This window comes from Xenopus tropicalis, chromosome 1 (assembly GCF_000004195.4).
Source record: "Xenopus tropicalis strain Nigerian chromosome 1, UCB_Xtro_10.0, whole genome shotgun sequence".
NCBI lineage: Eukaryota > Metazoa > Chordata > Amphibia > Anura > Pipidae > Xenopus > Xenopus tropicalis.
The window spans coordinates 205,210,610-205,233,862 of record NC_030677.2 but is presented as its reverse complement, the minus strand read 5'-3'; the positions used below and the strand labels follow the sequence as shown (position 1 = coordinate 205,233,862).

Below are 23,253 nucleotides of genomic sequence, written 5' to 3'. Positions count from 1 at the left end.
AGGAGGAAGGATCCAGCCACAACCCCTGTAAATGGCAATATGCAAGTGACTCGGGGATTCCATACAGGGGTCTCATGTCCCCGTCTCCTTGTTCCAGGCAGGATCACTGGCCCTGGGGAGAGAAAAAAATACAATGAACATTGGCAGCTCCATAAGTAACACTCATGGTTTGTTATCTGCCCAGAACTCACAATGGAACATAAAAGGCAACACACACACACTGACACACAGATATACAGGACAGAAAACACAAGTAAGTATCTGACAAGACTACTGAGTGCAGTGTTTGTTGTTACCTACTGTTGGGGGCTTTTTATAAGGTATATAAATCCCAACTGGTGCACACAGGAAACAAAGTAATCCCTGGGATCTCAGTTCTTCCTGACGACACGTATGAGCCAAAATACTGTATAAAGCCATGCTTGATTTTTGCAAAAAGACCAAAAGAAGTCACTGAGGGGTTCTGTGCCCATATAAAGGCACAAGGCTGCAGGCTGAGTTATACAGGGAACTCTGAGTATCACTCATGTATTATAAGGGATAATGTACCCCCTACTGTAAATGATAAGGATATTAGCAGTCACTGAGGGGTTCTGTGCCCATATAAAGGCACAAGGCTGCAGGCTGAGTTATACAGGGAACTCTGAGTATCACTCATGTATTATAAGGGATAATGTACCCCCTACTGTAAATGATAAGGATATTAGCAGTCACTGAGGGGTTCTGTGCCCATATAAAGGCACAAGGCTGCAGGCTGAGTTATACAGGGAACTCTGAGTATCACTCATGTATTATAAGGGATAATGTACCCCCTACTGTAAATGATAAGGATATTAGCAGTCACTGAGGGGTTCTGTGCCCATATAAAGGCACAAGGCTGCAGGCTGAGTTATACAGGGAACTCTGAGTATCACTCATGTATTATAAGGGATAATGTACCCCCTACTGTAAATAAGGATATTAGCAGTCACTGAGGGGTTCTGTGCCCATATAAAGGCACAAGACTGCAGGCTGAGTTATACAGGGAACTCTGAGTATCACTCATGTATTATAAGGGATACTGTACCCCCTACTGTAAATGATAAGGATATTAGCAGTCACTGAGAGGTTCTGTGCCCATATAAAGGCACAAGGCTGCAGGCTGGATAATTTTATACAGGCCATGAAACTCTGAGGTGAAGAACATAATTTAAAGTTGATGGTCCTTGTAGTGCCAATGGTCCCCCACATAAGCCTTTCTTATATTTCCCCCACATACAGAGAGAAAGGATATTGGAGGTGCAGGCCGGAAGCCAAGCCCTATAGTCCCTGTGCAGGTATCACATTTAGATTAGACATTGGTGTATGGGCAGCAGCCTATCCCGGGGCCTCTCCCTATCCCTGATGAGCTGTGTGTGCAGCACTGTAATTAGCAAGAAAAAAGCATATGGCACTCAGGACTACAAACAAGGGTAATACCCTTTTAAAAGTTTATTGCGGAGGTGCAACGTTTCGGGGCAATGTGACCCCTTTATCATGCTTGATAAAGGGGTCACATTGCCCCGAAACGTTGCACCTCCGCAATAAACTTTTAAAAGGGTATTACCCTTGTTTGTAGTCCTGAGTGCCATATGCTTTTTTCTTGCTATAGTGTATTTGGAGGGTGCCGATCCCTCTAGCAGTGTGCACCGGACAAAATAACTTTTGAGAGAGAGGGTGTGCGGATAAGGTCTCTGTGGTCCAGCACTGTAATTAGCAAACAGACAGACAGAAGGATAATACAGCTAACGAGCAGGTTGGGTCCCTTCTGGTCTCAGACTATTAAGCAGCACTGTGTCTTCCTTATCGTTCAATTGAACTCAGATTGCGCAGTGGGCTAGTCATCCCTGACCAGGTACCAACAGGATCCTTACACAGCCAGCTGGGGGTATTACTGGGGCAGAGCCATGCCAGCATGATCCTTATAGTTACACTGCCAGCTGGGGGTATTACTGGGGCTGAGCCATGCCAGCATGATCCTTATAGTTACACTGCCAGCTGGGGGTATTACTGGGGCAGAGCCATGCCAGCATGATCCTTATAGTTACACTGCCAGCTGGGGGTATTAATGTATTCTACTGTACAGCGCTGGGTACATAAGTAGCACTTTATAAATAAAGATATACATACATACATACCAGTCATAAAGCTGCAGTGTCGCTGCCGCAAAACGCAAAGTCTTCTCAGCAGAACAAAGTGGCAGAGACTGAAGGGCAGAGGGCAACAGGCTAATGGGTAGAGCCCACCCCCCCCAGTCTAATGGGTAGAGCCCCCCCCCCCCCCCAGACTAATGGGTAGAGCCCCCCCCCCCAGTCTAATGGGTAGAGCCCCCCCCCCCCAGACTAATGGGTAGAGCCCCCCCCCCCAGACTAATGGGTAGAGCCCCCCCCCCCAGACTAATGGGTAGAGCCCCCCCCCCAGACTAATGGGTAGAGCCCCCCCCCCCCAGTCTAATGGGTAGAGCCCCCCCCCCCAGACTAATGGGTAGAGCCCCCCCCCCCCCAGTCTAATGGGTAGAGCCCCCCCCCCCAGTCTAATGGGTAGAGCCCCCCCCCCCCAGTCTAATGGGTAGAGCCCCCCCCCCCCAGTCTAATGGGTAGAGCCCCCCCCCCCAGTCTAATGGGTAGAGCCCCCCCCCCAGTCTAATGGGTAGAGCCCCCCCCCCCCAGTCTAATGGGTAGAGCCCCCCCCCCAGACTAATGGGTAGAGCCCCCCCCCCCAGACTAATGGGTAGAGCCCCCCCCCCAGACTAATGGGTAGAGCCCCCCCCCCAGACTAATGGGTAGAGCCCCCCCCCCCAGTCTAATGGGTAGAGCCCCCCCCCCAGTCTAATGGGTAGAGCCCCCCCCCCCAGTCTAATGGGTAGAGCCCCCCCCCCCAGTCTAATGGGTAGAGCCCCCCCCCCAGTCTAATGGGTAGAGCCCCCCCCCCCAGTCTAATGGGTAGAGCCCCCCCCCCCAGTCTAATGGGTAGAGCCCCCCCCCCCAGTCTAATGGGTAGAGCCCCCCCCCCCAGTCTAATGGGTAGAGCCCCCCCCCCCCAGACTAATGGGTAGAGCCCCCCCCCAGACTAATGGGTAGAGCCCCCCCCCCCAGTCTAATGGGTAGAGCCCTAATGGGTAGAATCCTCCGCAGGCTCCGTTAGGAAGGCGATGCTGGAACTCGAAGCTCCGTAAGCGACTCGAAGCCCATCATCTGCCCCAAAGCTCCGTCAGCCGCATTCCCCGGCCCCAACAGCTCCCTCCTACACCGCGTCCCCCCCCATTAGCCTGCGGCCCAGAAGCCTGACCGAGCACTCCCTACAGATACCGGCAGCCCGCCAGCGCAGCGCTACTGTAAGCGAAAGGGATTGCGCAGGAAACAGGCCGCAAGTGATAGTGGGAAAGCGGAACAGGAGGATTTATACGGTGATTGGACGGCAGCTAGACCGCGGGTGGTGATGGGATCGCAGAATGCGCTCTATTTAGAAAGTAGGGGAAAGGTTGGAGTGGGAGGGGCTCGCACAGGGGCTGGGCATGTGATTGGTGGAAAGTGCAGGCAGAAGGCGTAAGCCGATGCCGTGAGGTAGGGTAGATGCCCATATAAAGTAAAGTAGGCGGAGCATTCAGTGAGGGAATCGGGTCAGGAAGGGGAGAGGGCGGGAATCCCCGGGAAGCAAGGTGTCCGTATAAGGGAGAGAGGGCGGGCCCGGGGCGTGGCTATGACAATGGGAAGTGGGGCAGGCTGGGCTAGTGTTGTGTGACCTTCCCTTGTGAGAGTGACAGCAGCAAAGTACAATGGCTCTGCTCAGAGGTAAGGGTGGCCCTGAGGCGCCTACAGACGCACCCCTGTGTGTGACCTGGGGCTTGGGGTACTACGGGGAATGGGCGCAGCTGTACAGGCAGCATATGGGGCAGGCAGGCACTCAGTATGGGGGTCTCTGGGTGCAGCTATTAGAGGGCTGTATAGGTTATAAAGAAGCCATGCTTACTGTGGCTTAGGGTGGCAGTTAGGTAAAGGTATTGACTGTCACTGTGAATGAAAGTTATTGGGGCCCACAGCAAAGTTCATTTAAGGCCCCCCTGAGCTGCACTCCTTCTCTGCCCCTAACTCCTCCTTCTCTGCCCCTAACTCCTCCTTCTCTGCCCCTAACTCCTCCTTCTCTGCCCCTAACTCCTCCTTCTCTGCCCCTAACTCCTCATTCTCTGCCCCTAACTCCTCCTTCTCTGCCCCTAACTCCTCCTGGGGCTGTTTGTACCTCTGGGTACTGGGAATGCCAGGGGGGCTGTAAGGTGCCACAGACAGTCACTATTTATTGGGCTGGGGGGGCTGTTTGTGCCTCTGGGTACTGGGAATGCCAGGGGGGCTGTAAGGTGCCACAGACAGTCACTATTTATTGGGCTGGGGGGGGGGGGCTGTTTGTGCCTCTGGGTACTGGGAATGCCAGGGGGCTGTAAGGTGCCACAGACACTCACTATTTATTGGGCTGGGGGGGGGGCTGTTTGTGCCTCTGGGTACTGGGAATGCCAGGGGGGCTGTAAGGTGCCACAGACAGTCACTATTTATTGGGCTGGGGGGGCTGTTTGTGCCTCTGGGTACTGGGAATGCCAGAGGGGCTGTAAGGTGCCACAGACAGTCACTATTTATTGGGCTGGGGGGGCTGTTTGTGCCTCTGGGTACTGGGAATGCCAGAGGGGGCTGTAAGGTGCCACAGACACTCACTATTTATTGGGCTGGGGGGCTGTTTGTGCCTCTGGGTACTGGGAATGCCAGAGGGGGCTGTAAGGTGCCACAGACAGTCACTATTTATTGGGCTGGGGGGGCTGTTTGTGCCTCTGGGTACTGGGAATGCCAGGGGGGCTGTAAGGTGCCACAGACAGTCACTATTTATTGGGCTGGGGGGGCTGTTTGTGCCTCTGGGTACTGGGAATGCCAGGGGGCTGTAAGGTGCCACAGACAGTCACTATTTATTGGGCTGGGGGGGGGCTGTTTGTGCCTCTGGGTACTGGGAATGCCAGGGGGGCTGTAAGGTGCCACAGACAGTCACTATTTATTGGGCTGGGGGGCTGTTTGTGCATCTGGGTACTGGGAATGCCAGGGGGCTGTAAGGTGCCACAGACAGTCACTATTTATTGGGCTGGGGGGGGGGCTGTTTGTGCATCTGGGTACTGGGAATGCCAGGGGGGCTGTAAGGTGCCACAGACAGTCACTATTTATTGGGCTGGGGGGGCTGTTTGTGCCTCTGGGTACTGGGAATGCCAGGGGGGCTGTAAGTTCCACAGACAGTCACTATTTATTGGGCTGGGGGGGCTGTTTGTGCCCCTGGGTACTGGGAATGCCAGGGGGCTGTAAGGTGCCACAGACACTCACTATTTATTGGGCTGGGGGGGGGGCTGTTTGTGCCTCTGGGTACTGGGAATGCCAGGGGGGCTGTAAGGTGCCACAGACAGTCACTATTTATTGGGCTGGGGGGGGCTGTATGTGCCTCTGGGTACTGGGAATGCCAGGGAGGCTGTAAGGTGCCACAGACAGTCACTATTTATTGGGCTGGGGGGGCTGTTTGTGCCTCTGGGTACTGGGAATGCCAGGGGGGCTGTAAGGTGCCACAGACACTCACTATTTATTGGGCTGGGAGGGCTGTTTGTGCCTCTGGGTACTGGGAATGCCAGGGCCTATTTGGACTCCCAGTCCAGCCCTGGGTCAGACAGATGTAGCATTGCCGTTAGTGCAGGGAAACCTTTATGACAATATACCTGATTAGTCAGTGTCGGTACAAGTGGTTCAATGCAGTGTGTATTTGCTGTTCCCTGCCGGGTCGAGCCTCACTGCCCCCTATTCATATGATTAGCACACCGTGTGCTGTGATTTTCCTGCCAAGGTCAACCTCATCATGTGTTACTTATCTGCTCTGGCTTAACTGGTTTTTGTACTGTTAACCCCCTTCTGTCTAGTAATTGCATAAGGTCATATCGGTGCCCTTCTCCTCAGAGTTGCTGCCCGAGGCACAGGCCCTCAGGGGCTTATATGGTAAATATGGACCTGTTTATGTGCAGAAATCTACCTGCAAAACAGTTCTTCTCTTTCTGTATCTTTTGAAATCCTGACAAGGGAGGAGGGACTAAAACACTGATGTTCCAAATTGTAGCAACTTCTCCACAGTTTACAGGCAGCATGCAGGAACTACATAACCCACAATGCATTGCACTGTGATGTTCCTTTCCTTATTGACATCACGTGTGCAGCAGGGGATTGGGAGGATGCATATATAGGGATAACCTATAAAATGCAGATAAATGGCAATGCGCCAGTATAACTCATACCTAGTTCTTTGGTTTTTATTTTTACTAGGAATTTTTGTTGTTGGTGCCAAAAGAACCCCCTTCGGTACATATGGGGGGCTGCTAAAAGACCACACAGCAACTGACCTGGGGGAGATAGCCGCGAAGGCTGCCCTTGCAGCCGGGAAGGTGTCCCCTGAGGTTGTGGATAGCGTGATATTTGGTAACGTTGCTCAGGTAGGTTCCATTAATCATATCTTTTGAGCATTGTAGCCCTGCAAACTAATTGAGCACTGTATTTAATCTTATCTCATATTTAATTTCTGTTCCAGACCGCCACCGATGCCATCTACCTGGCCAGGCACGTAGGTCTGCGGGCAGGCGTCCCTATCCCTGTACCTGCACTAACAGTTAACCGGCTCTGTGGCTCTGGATTCCAGTCAATTGTCAACGGATGTCAGGTACAAAAGTACATTTCATATCATATCTGTTCTACTGAGGTCATGTAATAATAAACCTTTATGTTCAGAAGAACATTTTTACATGGCACTGACCTATTATTTCTGCTTAGGAAGCTTTTGTACATTATACCTGCAATTACCCATAGAATCAGTGGGAGTTGCCTGTATGTATCCATGCCCAGTATGAGAGCATTACTCCTCTCCTACTGGGCATGGAAGCAATTCATTAGTCAGAAGCCTACAGGGGCTCAGCTATGAAGACATTGCAATTCCAGGTGGCCAGTGGGACACTGGAGAAAAAACCCGCTGGGCCCCCAGCCCTTGTGCATCCCTGTTGCACCCTCTTCCCCGATCACTGCAAAATATAAGGTGTCAGGGGCCCTCAGGAGATATGGGGGTCCCTGGGGTAACAGCCCCCTCTCACACCCCAGTCCAACACAGGGTGGAATTAGCTAGTGTGCCCTATAGTTGGCAAGCAGCAGTCAAGCAGCCAAGTAAGATTATTACATTTTTAGCCCTGTAGCTACAGATACTTTAAAAATGGCATAAAATATATACTTTTTGGTTGGCTACTGTAGGGGTAATAGAGAATTGACTTTGGAACACTGAGCATAAGCAGCTGGTTCTGAGGCAGGTTCCATAGCTGACATTAGGAATGGGCAACTACTTTGCCAGTGTTGCTTGTGGGAAAGGAAAGACCTTCTTTGGCTAAAATTAGTAATATGGGCTTTATGCATTTTTGTTATTTCTTAGGAAATTGCCCTCAGAGAATCCGAGATTGTAATATGCGGAGGAGCGGAGAGTATGAGCCAAGCACCTTACGCTGTCCGGAACATCCGCTTTGGTACCAAGCTGGGAGCAGACATTAAGGTGCGGTAATTGCCTGGGTTGTTTGGTTCTTATTTGGCAAGATAACAGTTAAAGCTAAAGATACATTAACACTTTACTGTACACTAATCTGTATTCTCTGTTACCCTCTAAACTCCAAATGAATTCCCTAAATGTCAGGCTGTTATTTCCCTGTATAGGGATAACCGCATCTTAAAATAATATAATAATAATCAGTAATTGTATAATAATGGGCTGTGGGAGCTGCTGCACACCTCCACTTATGCAATAGTATTATTATTATTATTATCAAGATGTTGGTTAGATGAGTTGCACATCTATAATGCATAAATCTCTAATTTTTTTTTTTTTTTTTTTTTTTTTTTTTTTATATAGATGGAAGACACTCTGTGGGCTGGGCTGACTGACTCTCACATCAAGACCCCCATGGCAATCACTGCGGAGAATCTAGGGTCCAAATATGGCATCACCAGGGAAGACTGTGACAAATACGCCTTCCAGACACAGCAGAGATGGAAAGCTGGTAAGTTTCCAGCCTTACGAGACACCCAGTACGGTCAGGGGATTGGGTTGGGAGGCCGCAGTGCGCCATCTTGGGATGCTTGGGATCCTGGGTGGGGTTGTGTTCTGAGGAAGGGGGGATCTTGCTGGGCCCCCTCTCTCTACACGACTGCTGTGGGGTCTGCTTTTTCTATAATTAAACCACTGCATAGGGAAATAAAAGGAAAATAAGTATACAATCACTCTTAATGTTAAATTAGAAGTATCCAATACTATAGCTGATTCTGAGAATCCCAACAGTAGAAATAAAATACATTTTTGGCTAACATTCCCAGCACAATCCAAACAGTTGATGCCCATAACTAGTATCCCAAATCACTTTTTTTTTATCATTGCTCTTTCACAGCTCAGGATTCTGGATACTTTGCTGCTGAAATGGCTCCTATTGAACTAAAATCAAGGAAAGGCACTATCAAAATGGAACAGGATGAGCACCCTAGGCCGCAGACTACACTGGAACAGATGGCCAAGCTGCCTCCCGTGTTCAAGAAGGATGGGATGGTCACTGCAGCAAATGCCTCGGTGAGAAACCAGTGGGAATTTGATGCACTTATTTTGGAAATGTACATTTAGTTTTAATTTATTAGCTTTTATGAGTATCACTGCTGCTCTTAGTATTTCATCCAGGGATAACCTAATTACTTCTGGATGCACTCACACACAAAGCTGGCCCTGTGCAGTAACCTAAAGCAACTAGTCAGTTGTTTTTATTATTGTAACTGCATTAGGTCAAGGAGAAAGAATTATTGATTGGTTCCTATTATGTGATGTAACACCCACGTCCCTCAGGAAGCTAAAACAAGGATAGGCCTATAGCTGACTTCATGAATCTGGTGTTGTTTTCTCACTCCAAACAACAAGCCCCATTGCCAGTAAAGGGGTTTCAAGTGATTCAGTAGGTCAGTAGATGGCCGATGTTGATGGGATGAATTGGCAGATTTTCCCCAATGGCACAGGTAGCAGTGGTTGGCAGTATGGCTGGAACTGGCCAACTATAGTGTTTGGTGTTTTTATTCCTTTCCAACTTACCCCCTGACCTGTAAATACAGCTACCCTATGTAATATACCATTTTGTCTATTGGACTTTAGGGAATATGCGACGGAGCTGGTGCCGTAATATTGGCCAGTGAAGAAGCAACTTCCAAGCACAATCTCACCCCACTTGTGAGGATAGTGGCTTATCATGCGTCTGGATGTGACCCCAACATTATGGGTTTTGGTAAGGAATTTTCCTTCAGCAAAATCTATTTGCAGTCTGTGTTGTTTGGGTAACAGAGAGGAGAGCCTGACATTGTCTGTTCCTCAGGAGCCTCGGGAGGATTATGTGCCAAATAGCCAAACCTTGCAACAGGCACAGCTCAACAATCTGGTTTATTTTGGCAGCAGTTCTCTTATAGGGTTCAAAATTCACGCCAACATGGTTTTTCTCACATTCTGTTAATTAGGATATCTGCCCAAATTATAAGGATGGAAAATGGATGCAGTTTAATTTTATAAGCAAACATATTGCACAACTGTATAACTAGCAAAGCGGTTTTCTCCTTTTTTAAAGTGCATTAACCCTTGCCTTTTATTTTAAAGGGCCAGTCCCTGCCATCACCGAAGCCCTGAAGAAATCAGGATTAACTATCCAGGACATGGACCTCGTGGAGGTATTAACACCTAAATGCATGGATTTTATCACAACTGCAGACAAATTTAGGCAAATGGATGATATTTTATTTTTAAACTTATTATCTAAATAGGTGAATGAGGCATTTGCTGCCCAGTACCTGGCTGTGGAGAAAGCCCTGGGCCTTAATCCTGAGAAGACAAATGTTAATGGGGGCGCCATTGCCCTTGGACATCCCCTGGCAGCGTCGGGATCACGAATCATTTCTCATCTGACACATGAACTGAGGTGGGTATCCTAATTATTTGCTATGTAGCTGAATCTTTTATAATGTAATCCATTAATATAATCCGATATGTTCTAGGAACCCTAAAAGCATCTTCAAATAACTACATATTTATCTTTTAATATTTATGCTTATTTTTTTTTTTCTATAAATCTCCGCATGGTTCATGAAAATGCATCAGTTTAAGCTTCTCAGAATGAACTGAATCATTATTCGCTACCCTTTATAGTCGGTTGCTAGGGGCACTTTACTCTCTGCAGTCTGAAAATGTCATTTTTCCTGTGACTAAAGCACAGTTTTTTTGCCTTGTTAGATAAAGTTTAATTCCACCTCTATAACCCATATTTTGTATTTTTTTTCTATTTTTTTCCCCCCCCCGAATATATTTAGGCGCCGTGGAGGCAAATATGCTGTGGGATCGGCCTGCATCGGAGGTGGTCAAGGTATTGCCATCATCCTTGAGAATCTCTCCTAAGCCAGTCAGGATGTGAGAAAAAGACACTCAAGGGACCCTAGCTGAAGTATTCATCCGATGAGCATGATTTCAGCTTGTAATGAAACTAGTACCATCTGCTTTTGGGACTTAAGAATGTTAACATCGGGCCATATCTACTAAGCACTGCTACAGCATATTGTGCAGCTAAAGAACCAGGCACTTATTTCCACAGCTAAAGGATAAACATGGTCCGTGATGTCTGCAACTGCCGTCCATAAGTACTTTTTCTACACCCCGTGCACTAACGAAAGAAATTAAACATGTGTATATATATTTTTTTTCATTCCTAGCCATGTATTATAAGCTGATGCAGTTACAGTACCTACGCTGGCTTCCCCTCTTTCCTTGTTCTTAGGTTGATTTTCAAATTGCATTTGATATTACTGGATTGAAAATAAGCAGAAACCTATCGCATCCTTCGGAATGCTGATAAATGAACAGGATTTATTACAGTGCCTTTACCTTAAAAGCAAAAATCGGCTCTGTTTCAGGCACCTTGGAATACACTTGCTACACTCATTCACTCCATGCAGAAAGTGAAGCTAAATTAGCAAAGATTAATGACTTGAGATTTAAGAGGTACTTATAGATATTGTAGATAACACCAAAACTACCTACCTGTTTTATTATGGGTGTGTGTGGGGGGGAGATGGTAACACTTTTGGAGAATGTTCTGTTTTCGGCAAGGGACTGTTGGCAAACAAATGTTATAATGAGCAGTACTAATCATTATTGTGCTCCTGATGGCTGTAACACTCTCAATGTGCCTTAGCAACAAGGGCTTTTTATTCCAGTAGACTACCAGTGTAAATTCTCTGTTCTATGTGTTGGCTCCGTGCTGTACCTGGGGTTCATCCCTGACTATAACCCTCAAGCACTCACAAGAATAAAATAAGTTTATGCTTTTGAAAATATTTTGGTTGTTTCCCTCCCGCTGCTGCTGCTGCTGCTGCTGTGGGAATCATACGTATAAAGCAGACCTTGCTCTGTTCTGAAGGCAGCCTGTCATTGGCAGGCAATCTCTGGAGGGGGAAAGTAGTGGCAGTGAGCAACAGTACTACACAGACATAAAATACAAACCTTAGGAAGTAATTGTACCTAACCTGTGCAATTTAAAAAAAAAAAAAAAAAAAAAAAAAAAAGGTGACTATTGGCCACTTATAATAAATGTACGTTTTGTTCTAATTTTCAGTTTACTATAGGGTTCTTTTATGACTGCACACAAACCGCAAACTTGTCCTTAAGAATCGGGCGCAGGCTTTGTTTCCATGTCAAGTGCCGGAAGTGACTTCTAAACAATGAAGGTTTTCAGGACTTGTGTAACTGCGCTCATTTTGGTGCATTGGTCACAATTAAATCAGGTGTTTTGCTACTTTGACGCTGCAATTACACTGCAACTGTGGGGGTGGGGTGGGAATTGCACATTGATACAGTTTTCCATTAATGAGGTAGCTGGAATGGAACAAAGGTGGTCCCCAAGGACTCTTGTTCCGGGACAGAAAGCCCAGTGGTGGCCACAGACTTTTTGCAGAAAGTGCTCTGGTCCAAATATATTGAATAAGCCACATGCTTCAAATTTGTCTATTCATTTTACTTATGTGTCTCTTATAAGAGGCTACCTTTAAATATTTATATATGCTCCATTGCCAGCCAGTGATTATTTCACACTTGTTCTGTAAACTCCACTGGTTTGTATGGAATTGGGTCGGGGGGGGCGGGAGAGGGGGTAGGTTATAGCTGAAGGTTTGGAGATTCTGGAGTTGCAGACTAACAGCTGCAGGGACAATAATGAGTAATTCAGCCGGCTATACTATCTCTGCAGTCATTAGCTAAAGCCGCATCCTCACCTGCATTACGAGTGGAATAACTTGAACTTCTGTTGGGACAAACTTCTTGGATTCGTAGTTCCCTGTATCTGCCCCTAGATGGGAGGTTTGCAGTGCAGTGTTTATCTAATAACATTATGTAGTAGTGAGTCTCATGTGTAAACCTGCAAAGTGTCTAATAATCTCCAACCAGTCCTTCCCTGCCAAGGTTATACCTTGGATTGCTGCCCAGCTGGTATTTTATTGGCCCAGCAGGTAAAGCCCCAGGCCTGCCCTGACTCAACAGAGTTGCCAATACATTTCTAATTCCCTATTTTTATGCCACTGGCTCTGCCAGTTACACCCCTTATCTGTCCAATTACAGCTTCCATCAATGTCATTTCTCTAGCAGTCATCTGTGGGACACAGGGACCATGGGGTATAGTAGGTACCAGCAGGAGGCAGGACACTAGAATAGGAAGAAGAGGCCTAACCCCTCCTCCCTGCTGCTATACCCCCTTGCACTTCCTGCCTTCACCAGTTTTTTTCTAGTGTCCCACAAGGAGACAGGATCACCTACTACTCACAGTCCTTATTTCATCGGCCAGATACAATCTGGCAACAGGGGTTGTCCTAGAGGTCTCCAACAGGAGCCCCTCTATCCAGGCTTCCCCCTACGTGGGAAAACAGGACGCTGGGGCCCCCTTCACGTAAGCTCTTGCTACCGGCCTTGCAGATTCCCTGCCTCTGACTACAGAGTGCAGAAGCTGCCCAGCTCCCCTAGTGCCAGTAAGCCTGCATAGCTAACAGCGCTGCCTATGCTTGCCTGCCTTACTCCTTCCCCCGGTTTGGTCTGCTCCCAGTACTATCTGTGCCTCCCAGCCATACTGTCAGCCCTGCTGCGTTCTCCAGCCTTACCTAACTCTGCCAGCCTGCCACCGTTATTTTCTATAACCTCTGCTACTTCTCCGGCTCCCCTGGGCCTTCCGATCCACCTGCGTTCCACCGCCTGCGTTCCACCGTTTGCGTTCCACCGTTGCGTTCCACCGTCTGCGTTCCACCTTCTGCACAGCCGGATGACGTCACGCGCCCCTGCCGAAGTCTCTTCTTCGCACCTTCCTTTCGCGCGCTTTACAGGCAGCACCGGATCACTCAGCTCACCGCTCTCCATCCTGACCACCGCTCTCCATCCTGATTGCTGGCTCCTTCTCTTCCTGACTCAGGCTCCCCAGGCAGCACGGGCTCACAAGGACCGGTACCCCTTTTTTGTTCCTCCAGGAAACAGGCACTGGCATATGGGAGACTAGGCTTACCGGGTGGGGTGGACAGGCACGCAGGCCACAAGGGGGATTCCCTCCCCTTGTTTTTCTGTTAAAGGCATATATATATATATATTAAAAAAAAAATAAAAAAAAAAAGTTTTACTTTTTTTCATTGATGCATTACACTGGCAACATACCTGCTCTGTACTAAACTGACCTGTACTAGCACTGCTCTGGCACTACACTGATATGGTTGTTTCTGTACTGACACTGTACTAACTCCGTGTTTTGGCCTACTTACACTCTGCACCATACTGCCACTATACTGATATTGTATTGGCACTGTATTGGCACTGCTTTCTGCTTGTTTGTTTTTCCTGCCGTGTTTTCTCCATTCTATCGCTCCTAATCATGGCAGAGGGCAATTCAGACGGTCCCTTTTCCAGGGGGGCCTCTAGCGCATCCAAAGTAAAGTATCTTGCTTGCGCCAGGTGCTGCAAACGCCTCCCGTCAGGCAGGAAGGACCCCCTATGCTCCTCCTGTTCCAAGATTCCAGCTGAGACTACTTCCCAGGCCCAGGAACCTACGCCTCCGGTCCAGACCGAGGAACCAAGGGATGGGCCTCCTTCCGGCGGATACACACGCGATACAGCCCACAGGCAACGGTCTCCAATCAGGAACCTCCACCATGGGCTGTCTCTCTTTCTACAGGCATTCCCAAATTGGCAGCATGCCTGGACAAACTGTTGGACAAGTTGGATCGGGAGGACCCAGATCCCCGAACCAAATCCCTTAAACGTCACGTGCCGCCGCACACTGATGAATACAGCGACTCTGATTCACCTCAGCCCTCAGCCAATTGGGATGAACAATCCCTAAGCGAAGGGGAAATTTCAGACGAAGATGACCTTGCCGAAACTGAGGAAACGTCTAAAACCCCATCGGAAGCGGTAGACTCCCTCATTGCAGGCAGTCATATCCTGCCTTGACCTCAAGGCGCCAGAGGCTCAGAGTTCGGCGCAATCCTATTCAAGCGCCAGAAGAAGCTCCTATCCACATTTCCCACTCACGAACACTTGGATAGTATCATCCAGTCAGAGTGGGATCACCCAGAGAAGCGTTTCCAAGCCAATAGGCGGTTTCAGCGCTCATATCCGTTTCCTCAGGAATCTCTTCACAAGTGGTCCACTCCACCTTCTGTGGATGCACCTGTCTCACGCCTCTCCAAGAACACTGCCCTTCCGGTCCCCGACTCCTCCTCCTTCAAGGACTCCAATGGACAAAAAGACGGAAGGGTTCCTTAGAGCCGCATACACAGCGTCCGGGGAAAGCCTGAGACCTGTCTTAGCCTCGGCGTGGGTAGCAAGAGCCATCCAATCCTGGTCTTCCTCGTTAATCGACGGCATAAACTCCGGCGCCCCTAGACAAGAACTGGCAACCCTGGCATCCCAAATCAAGGATGCCAACGAATACCTCTGCGAAGCATCCCTCGATGCGGTCCAAGCCATCAGTCGAACATCGGCACTATCGGTGGCGGCACGCCGTTCCCTGTGGCTCAAACTGTGGTCGACCGACCTCTCGTCCAAGAAATCGCTTACCACCATTCCATTCAAGGGTAAACTCCTGTTTGGCCCAGATCTGGACAAAATTATCAGTCAGGCTACTGGGGGAAAGAGCACCCTACTTCCGCAACCAAGGAACCGTACCTCCTTTCGTCGAGGACGCTTCTTTCGTACAAGGCCATCCAAGGCACCACCCTCTAGGGATTACCAATCCCAGAATTCGAGCAAGCCTAGATTCCAAGGCCGTCCCAGTACTCATGGCAAAACAAGAAGCCTCAAGCCAAACCCTCCGATAAGTCCTCCACAGCATGACTACGTTCCACCAGAGGATCACACACCGGTCGGAGGCAGGCTTCGCCTTTTCCGGGACGAGTGGCTTCGCCTCACCACAGACACGTGGGTACACGACATAATCACCTCAGGTTATCGTCTCGAATTCGTGTCCAGACCACCGAATCGTTTCTTCATGTCTCGACTTTCTCCAGATCCACACAAGCAAGATGCCTTCCTTTCTATCATCCAGGACCTGTTGGAGGAAAAAGTTATTGTTCCGGTCCCACCCGGCGACAAGTTTCGAGGCTTCTATCCAACCTATTCATTGTCCCAAAAAAGGACGGATCCTTTCGACCCGTCCTGGACTTAAAGCATCTAAACGCCTTCATTCGTGCCTCACGATTCAAGATGGAATCCTTACGGTCAGTGATCGCAGCCATGAACCCCAACGAATTCCTGGTGGCCCTGGACATCAAAGATGCTTACCTGCATGTGCCCATTTTCCCTCCCCATTGGAAGTTTTTGCGCTTTGCGGTCAAAAACAAACACTTCCAGTTCACCGCCCTTTCCCTTCGGCCTCACCTCGGCCCCCCGGATTTTCACCAAAATCATGTCGGCAGCCCGCAGGCCTCGCTGAGATCCAAGGGAGTCTCCATCACTCCCTATTTGGACGATTTACTACTCAAAGCTCCTCTCGTCCAGCAGCCACATCCCAGCTCTCCCTGGTCATGGACACCCTGACCACCCTGGGATGGAAGATCAATATAACAAAATCCCGGCTAAACGCCAGCCCAACGCATGCCCTTCCTAGGCATGCCTCTTCGACACAGCACGGCAGAAGGTCTACCTCCCGCCGGAAAAGATTAGCAGAATCCAGAGCCTAGTTCGCCAGCTCATCCATACTCCTCAGCCCTCCATTCGGTTTGCCATGCAAGTGCTGGGGTCTCTGGTGTCCTCTATAGAAGCAGTTCCTTTGCCCAGTTCCACCTAAGGACTCTACAGTGGAACATTCTGGATCAATGGAACGCAGCTCCCTCTCCCAGCCAATCAAACTGTTACCCCAGAACAAGAGTGGCCCTGTCTTGGTGGCTCAACCCGACTCACCTGGAGAAGGGATGCTCCCTACAGGAACCACAGTGGATTATTCTAACCACGGACGCCAGCCTCCAGGGCTGGGGCGCAGTACTGGACAGCTCTCAGCTCAGGGAACCTGGACAGCAGCAGAAGCTCAACTTCCAATCAATATTTTGGAAATCAGAGCAGTACGCCTAGCCCTATACCATTGGCAGAACCGACTCACAGGGCGCGACATCAAGATCCAATCGGACAACGCAACCACGGTTGCATACCTGAACCACCAGGGGGGCACAAGAAGTCGACAAGCCCTCAAAGAGGTCAGTCGCATCCTAACATGGGCAGAAGCAAGGGACGTCCGGCTAACGGCAATCTACATTCCGGGACTCGAGAACTGGCAGGCAGACTATCTCAGCCGTCAAAGAATCGATCCAGGGGAATGGGCCCTGAATCCCAAGATCTTCCTAGACATCGTGGACCGATGGGGTCTCCCCGAAGTAGACCTCATGGCCTCTCGTCAGAACCGGAAGGTGACACACTTCATGTCCAGATGTCGAGACCCTCTAGCATTAGCAGCGGATGCCCTGACGGCCACGTGGGACTTCGACCTGGCCTACGTCTTCCCACCTCTCCCTCTGCTTCCAAGAGTCCTCCGAAAGATCAGATCCGAAAGATGCACAGTCATACTGATAGCTCCACATTGGCCCCGAAGAGCCTGGTTCACCGAGCTGGTGGCCCTCAGCAGAGCAGATCCGTGGCCTCTACCTCTCACTCCCGATCTTCTCACCCAAGGGCCAATCCTACACCCCGATCCAACCTTCCTGAATTTGACGGCGTGGCGATTGAGTCGCTAGTCCTTGCCCGAAAAGGTTTTTCCCAAGATGTCATACGCACCCTGATGGCGGCCAGAAAGCCCGTTTCATCCAAGACCTACCATCGTGTATGGAAAACGTACAGTGACTGGTGCAATCAGACAGGAAATTCCTTCCAGGACCTATCAGTCCCCCGACTACTATCCTTTCTGCAGTCAGGCCTGGACAAGGGCCTCTCACTGAGTTCCTTAAAATCTCAAATCTCTGCTCTTTCCGTCCTTTTCCAACAACGGTTAGCCATCCTTCCCGACGTTGCCACATTCATCCAAGGGGTATCTCACATTTGTCCCCCTTCCGAGAACCGCTGCCGCCATGGGATCTCAACCTAGTACTATCAGCACTGCAAGTTTCTCCATTCGAGCCACTAGCCACCATTCCACTAGCCTGGTTGACCTGGAAGACAGTTTTCCTTCTGGCCATCGCTTCAGCTCGCAGAGTGTCGGAAATTAGCGCTCTCTCCAATCAGCATCCATTTCTCATATTCCACGCGGATCGAGCAGTTCTACGAACCCTCCCATCCTTTGTTCCCAAGGTTGTTTCGTCCTTCCACATAAATCAGGACATCACCATTCCCTCGTTCTGTCCTCATCCAGCCTCTCCCAAAGAGGTGGCCTTACACTCCCTGGACCCGGTGAGGGCCCTAAAATTCTACTTGCACCGTACCCAGGACATAAGAGCGACGACCTCTCTATTTATCCTTCATTCAGGACAACGAAAAGGTCACTAGGCATCTAAGACCACCATATCTCGCTGGATACGGGAACCATACGAAGAGCCTACATCGCCCGTGGGAGATCTCCCCCCACACAAATCATGGCGCACTCCACCAGGGGCATAGGCACCTCCTGGGCCTTCAGGAACAGAGCCTCAGCTGAACAGGTTTGCAGGGCCGCTACTTGGTCCTCCATCCATTCATTCACAAAATTCTACCAATTTGAGGTATTCGCAGCATCAGACGCGCACTTTGGTAGAAAAGTTCTACAAGCGGCAGTCAATTAATACTTAGCATATCAGACCGCTTCTCCCACCCTGAATTACTGGGACAGCTTTGGTATGTCCCCATGGTCCCTGTGTCCCACAGACGACTGCTAGAGAAAAGGAGATTTTGTGATACTCACCGTTAAATCCTTTTCTCTCAGGAAGTCTGTGGGACACAGGGCTTCCCCCCCTGGAAGCGGAAAACATCTGAACTTCTCTCTGCCTACATGTATATAGTTACTAGTTACTCGTTACCTTGTTGGTTCTTGTTGACAAAACTGGTGAAGGCAGGAAGTGCAAGGGGGTATAGCAGCAGGGAGGAGGGGTTAGGCCTCTTCTTCCTATTCTAGTGTCCTGCCTCCTGCTGGTACCTACTATACCCCATGGTCCCTGTGTCCCACAGACTTCCTGAGAGAAAAGGATTTAACGGTGAGTATCACAAAATCTCCTTTTTACCTCCATCCTAGACCCCCCCCCCCCATTCCCTACCCCCAATCTGCCCACTTAAGTCACTGCCGGCTAGGGATACCACCTGGCCGGTAAAATTATGCTTGATATTAATGTTATTAATTAGGAAAAAAACATAAAAATATAGGAAGGTGGTAAATATTTTCTGAGAAAGGTGGCAACCCTACTGCCACCACCAGCAAAAAGTGGCCACTCTGGCACCTCAGTTCCGAGTAACTACTAGCCACTCATACTGGCTGTAGCCTGTGATGTTTTCTAATTTTACTAAACCCCTGGAATGACCAACTACTACACATGCAGTAAGGTTCCAACCATGTCTAGTTACACCCCGACCACTCCCTGGCTTTACCCCCACCTGGAATATGAATGTGGGTAACTACTAGATAATCCAGGTGGGTTGACAGTTCTGCATGTTTGAGGCACTGATAAATACAGTGCAATGAAATCCCTACTGTGGGTCACCCGTGGGCAATATAGTTTTATCATTTGTTTTCCAGTCAGGATTCAGTGTGGGTGGGACAGTGAGTTGAGGAAGGGGAGGAGTGGCAGCCATTTTGTTAGGCAACTGGTACAGCAAAGATAGAAGAGTTAAAGGAACAGTAACACCAAAAAATGAAAGAGCTTTAAAGTAATAAAAATATAATGCACTGTTGCCCTGCACTGGTAAAACTGGTGTGTTTGCTACAGTAACACTACTATAATTTATATAATAAGCTGCTGTGTAGCCATGGGGGCAGCCATTCAAGCTGGAAAAAAGGAGAAAAGGCACAGGTTACATAGCAGATAACAGATAAGTTTTGTAGAATACAATAGTGGTTTATCTGTTATCTGCTATGTGCCTGTGCCTTTTCTCCTTTGAATGGCTGCCTCCATGGCTACACAGCAGCTTATTTATATAAATTATAGTAGACTTTCTGAAGTAAACACACAACTTTTACCAGTGCAGGGCAGCAGCACATTATATTTTAGTTACTTTTATACACTTTCATTTTTTGGTGTTACTGTTCCTTTAACAAAGTGTCTCTCCCAGTGTTATATGTCAGGCAGGTAACAGCTCTGTCCCTGGGATCTGTGTCTCACACCCTCTCCCCTGGGGTGTTGTTTTGACTCCATTTTAATCAAATAATTCACTTTTTTAAAAATGATTTCCATTGTCTCTGTAATAATAAAACAGTACCTGTACTTGATCCCAACTAAGATATAATTACCCCTTATTGGGGCAGAACAGCCCTATTGGGTTTATTTCATGGTTAAATGATTCCCTTTTCTCTGTAATAATAAAACAGTACCTGTACTTGATCCCAACTAAGATATAATTACCCCTTATTGGGGGCAGAACAGTCCTATTGGGTTTATTTAATGGTTAAATGCATAGGCGGAGCGTGACTTTTGTGTCTGGGGGGGCTAAAGATGGGCCATACACAGACTGACCTACAGCTAATGTGCCCCTTAGTGGATTCGCTGCTGGTGTAAAAAATGAACCTCCCAACTACCTGTTGCCGTTCCCACTGACTCCCAGGGATACTGTACAAAAGTGCGGGTGGGGGGGGGGTTTAACCCTAAAATGCTTAGGATGTGAAACTATCCATACAGGCACTTCTGTTAGGGGTTCTACATCCATTTGTGTTTGGGATCAGTTAGCTTAAAGGGGTAGTTCACCTTTAATTCACTATTAATATGATGTAGGCCAGGGATCCCCAACCTTTCTTACTCGTGAGCCACAGTCAGATGTAAAAAGACTTGGGGAGCAACACAAGCACCATAAAAGTTCATGGAGGAGCCAAATAAGGGCTGTGATTGGCTATTAGGGGCCTCTATGCACCCAATCAGCTTACAGGGGCTTTATTTGGTAGGAAATCTTGTTTTTATTCAACCAAAACTTGCCCCCAAGTCAGGAATTCAAAAATAACTCCCTGGTTTGGGGGCACTGAGAGCAACACCCAAGGGGTTGGGGAGCAACATGTTGCCCCTGAGCCACTGGTTGGGGATCAATGATGTAGACATTGATATTCTGAGACAATTTGCAATTGGTCTTCATTTTGTATATTTTGCAGTGGCCCCCAGCAGCACATGTGAGTGGTACGGCTCTAGCAGCTTGTACTTTGCATGACTGGGTGAGAAGAATTGTGAAAAAGAAAGAATTTTATTGATTGGGGGATAAAAATGTGGGCACAACTCTTGTTGGTGCCATGCTGTGACTGCTATGTGAGCGGAGTGAGCACTCACCCAGCGCATGGGATGTCACTATCAGTGTCAGTGGGTGATGGATAGTGGCCATTGTGCTTGGCTGCAGCACAACAACCCCTAACATGGGGCACTGGGATTGTGTCCCATCTACCTTCAATACATTCCCCATGTGACAGCATAGCACCAACTGCCTCCCAGGCGAGTCGGCACAAACCAACCGACCAGACCGGGGGTATTTATACCCCTGAATTGCTGACTGTTTTACCTTGTAGAGAGATTAGTATATAGTTGGCAATTTCAGTGCACAGCGTTGTGCGCGCCATCAATATTATCCCTGCGCGTTCCTCGGGTTTCTTAATCAGAGCACAAACGAGCATATTTCTCTCTCTGTAACAGAAACTGGCACCATAACTGATATGCCAATGAGCTGCCCCAACGGCTGCTGGGTATCTCCTTGCCCAATAGGAACAGCTCTACTGCTGCTGTGGGAGAGGGAACTGTTATGTAATGGGGGGGGGCATCGCTACTGGCTGCAGGTTTAACTTTAATATTGATTGTTTTACACAGGATTTAGAATCTATTGAGCGGATGAGCCCCAGTGTAGGTGCATTGCTCTATCTCTGCCCATCAGGGACTCCCCATGACACAAGCTGATTACACCTACACAACTGCAGAGGCCCTTATGCTACACGTCCCACTCATTTAGCCAATTGGCATCTTATTTATTGATGGGTTTTTAGCAAGCCTCTTTATTTCATTTGTGGCATAGAACGTCTTTGGCTTTATGGCAGCTCCTGCAATCTGTTCTTTAGCAAAAGCTACATGTCAGTGGTGTAACTATAGGGGGGCAGACCCTGGGGGCGAGGGGGGGGGCTCTGGGATATATGTTTCTTTTTCTATACTACTTTTTCCCAACTACCTCTTGCCGTTCCCACTGACTCCCAGGGATACTGCGAAAAGGAATTCATTCATAGACTGGTTTAATTTTCAGGGTTGGACTGGCCCACTGGTATGCTGTAAAAAATCCCAACTAAGATATAATTACCCCTTATTGGGGGCAGAACAATTACAGAAAGATCCATTTTTCAAGCATTCTGGATAACAGGTCCCATACCTGTACTGGGTTATAACACAGGGAATGCTGGATTACTAGATTCCTGAACCCCTATAACTCAGATATTACTTTCAAAAATTGGCTAAAAGATCCCCCCATTAATGAGTGAAACCCACCAAATCAAACCCACACACATCCCATTCAGAGACCCAATACCCCGCTCACCAGTAATGAGTCTCAGGGGCAAGAAATGGGCCAAACCTGCCCCTCAGGCAAACAACTCCCCAGTGCCCAGTACTTACAGACAAAAGCTCCCCATCAGGTAAATAATAAAAAAGAGAGACGCTGCCTGATTTAAAACTAAAAACCGCCAACACACATTTCCCCCCTTACACTGGGGATTTATCAAAGCAAATGCACTTCCATGTTGCACCTATATTTATAACTGAATGGCAATTCAAATGCACCACTAAAAAAGAAGCAAGTATCCTGTACTACTATCCTGTATTACTGTACTGCAACTCCCAGCATGCCCTGTGCCTCCATACCGTGCCCCTTGTATGTAGCTCAGCTCACAGGGCGCTTTACTGTACTACAACTCCCAGCATGCCCTGTGCCTCCATACCGTGCCCCTTGTATGTAGCTCAGCTCACAGGGCGCTTTACTGTACTACAACTCCCAGCATGCCCTGTGCCTCCATACCGTGCCCCTTGTATGTAGCTCAGCTCACAGGGCGCTTTACTGTACTACAACTCCCAGCATGCCCTGTGCCTCCATACTGTGCCCCTTGTATGTAGCTCACAGGGCGCTTTATTGTACTACAACTCCCAGCATGCCCCGTGCCTCCATACTGTGCACCTTTTATGTAGCTTAGCTCACAGGGCGCTTTATTGTACTACAACTCCCAGCATGCCCTGTGCCTCCATATTGTGCCCCTTGTATGTAGCTCAGCTCACAGGGCGCTTTACTGTACTACAACTCCCAGCATGCCCTGTGCCTCCATACCGTGCCCCTTGTATGTAGGTCAGCTCACAGGGCGCTTTACTGTACTACAACTCCCAGCATGCCCTGTGCCTCCATACCGTGCCCCTTGTATGTAGGTCAGCTCACAGGGCGCTTTACTGTACTACAACTCCCAGCATGCCCTGTGCCTCCATACCGTGCCCCTTGTATGTAGCT

General features: G+C 48.7%; 1 protein-coding gene and 1 non-coding gene across 3 annotated transcripts; one reads left to right on the top strand and one right to left on the bottom strand.

Moving 5' to 3' along the window:
* Positions 1-1,787: 1,787 nt before the first annotated feature.
* LOC116408497 lies at positions 1,788-1,872 on the bottom strand. Its single transcript, XR_004221000.1, has one exon.
* Positions 1,873-3,702: 1,830 nt separating this feature from the next.
* acaa2 (acetyl-CoA acyltransferase 2) lies at positions 3,703-11,453 on the top strand. Of its 2 annotated transcripts, XM_012964847.3 has the most exons (10): positions 3,703-3,809; positions 6,345-6,511; positions 6,607-6,735; positions 7,489-7,605; positions 7,960-8,107; positions 8,492-8,667; positions 9,235-9,364; positions 9,727-9,797; positions 9,891-10,045; positions 10,434-11,453. In XM_012964847.3, exons 1-10 carry the CDS (start codon positions 3,794-3,796, stop codon positions 10,516-10,518), a joined length of 1,194 nt encoding a protein of 397 aa, XP_012820301.1. In that variant the 5' UTR covers positions 3,703-3,793; the 3' UTR covers positions 10,519-11,453.
* The last annotated feature ends 11,800 nt before the right edge of the window (positions 11,454-23,253 follow it).

Excerpts from the sequence above, each read along its gene's own strand:
- acaa2 (XM_012964847.3), top strand. Across the intron at positions 8,108-8,491 it reads ACAGCAGAGATGGAAAGCTG|CTCAGGATTCTGGATACTTT; the intron begins GTAAGTTTCCAG and ends GCTCTTTCACAG. Across the intron at positions 9,798-9,890 it reads AGGACATGGACCTCGTGGAG|GTGAATGAGGCATTTGCTGC; the intron begins GTATTAACACCT and ends TTATCTAAATAG.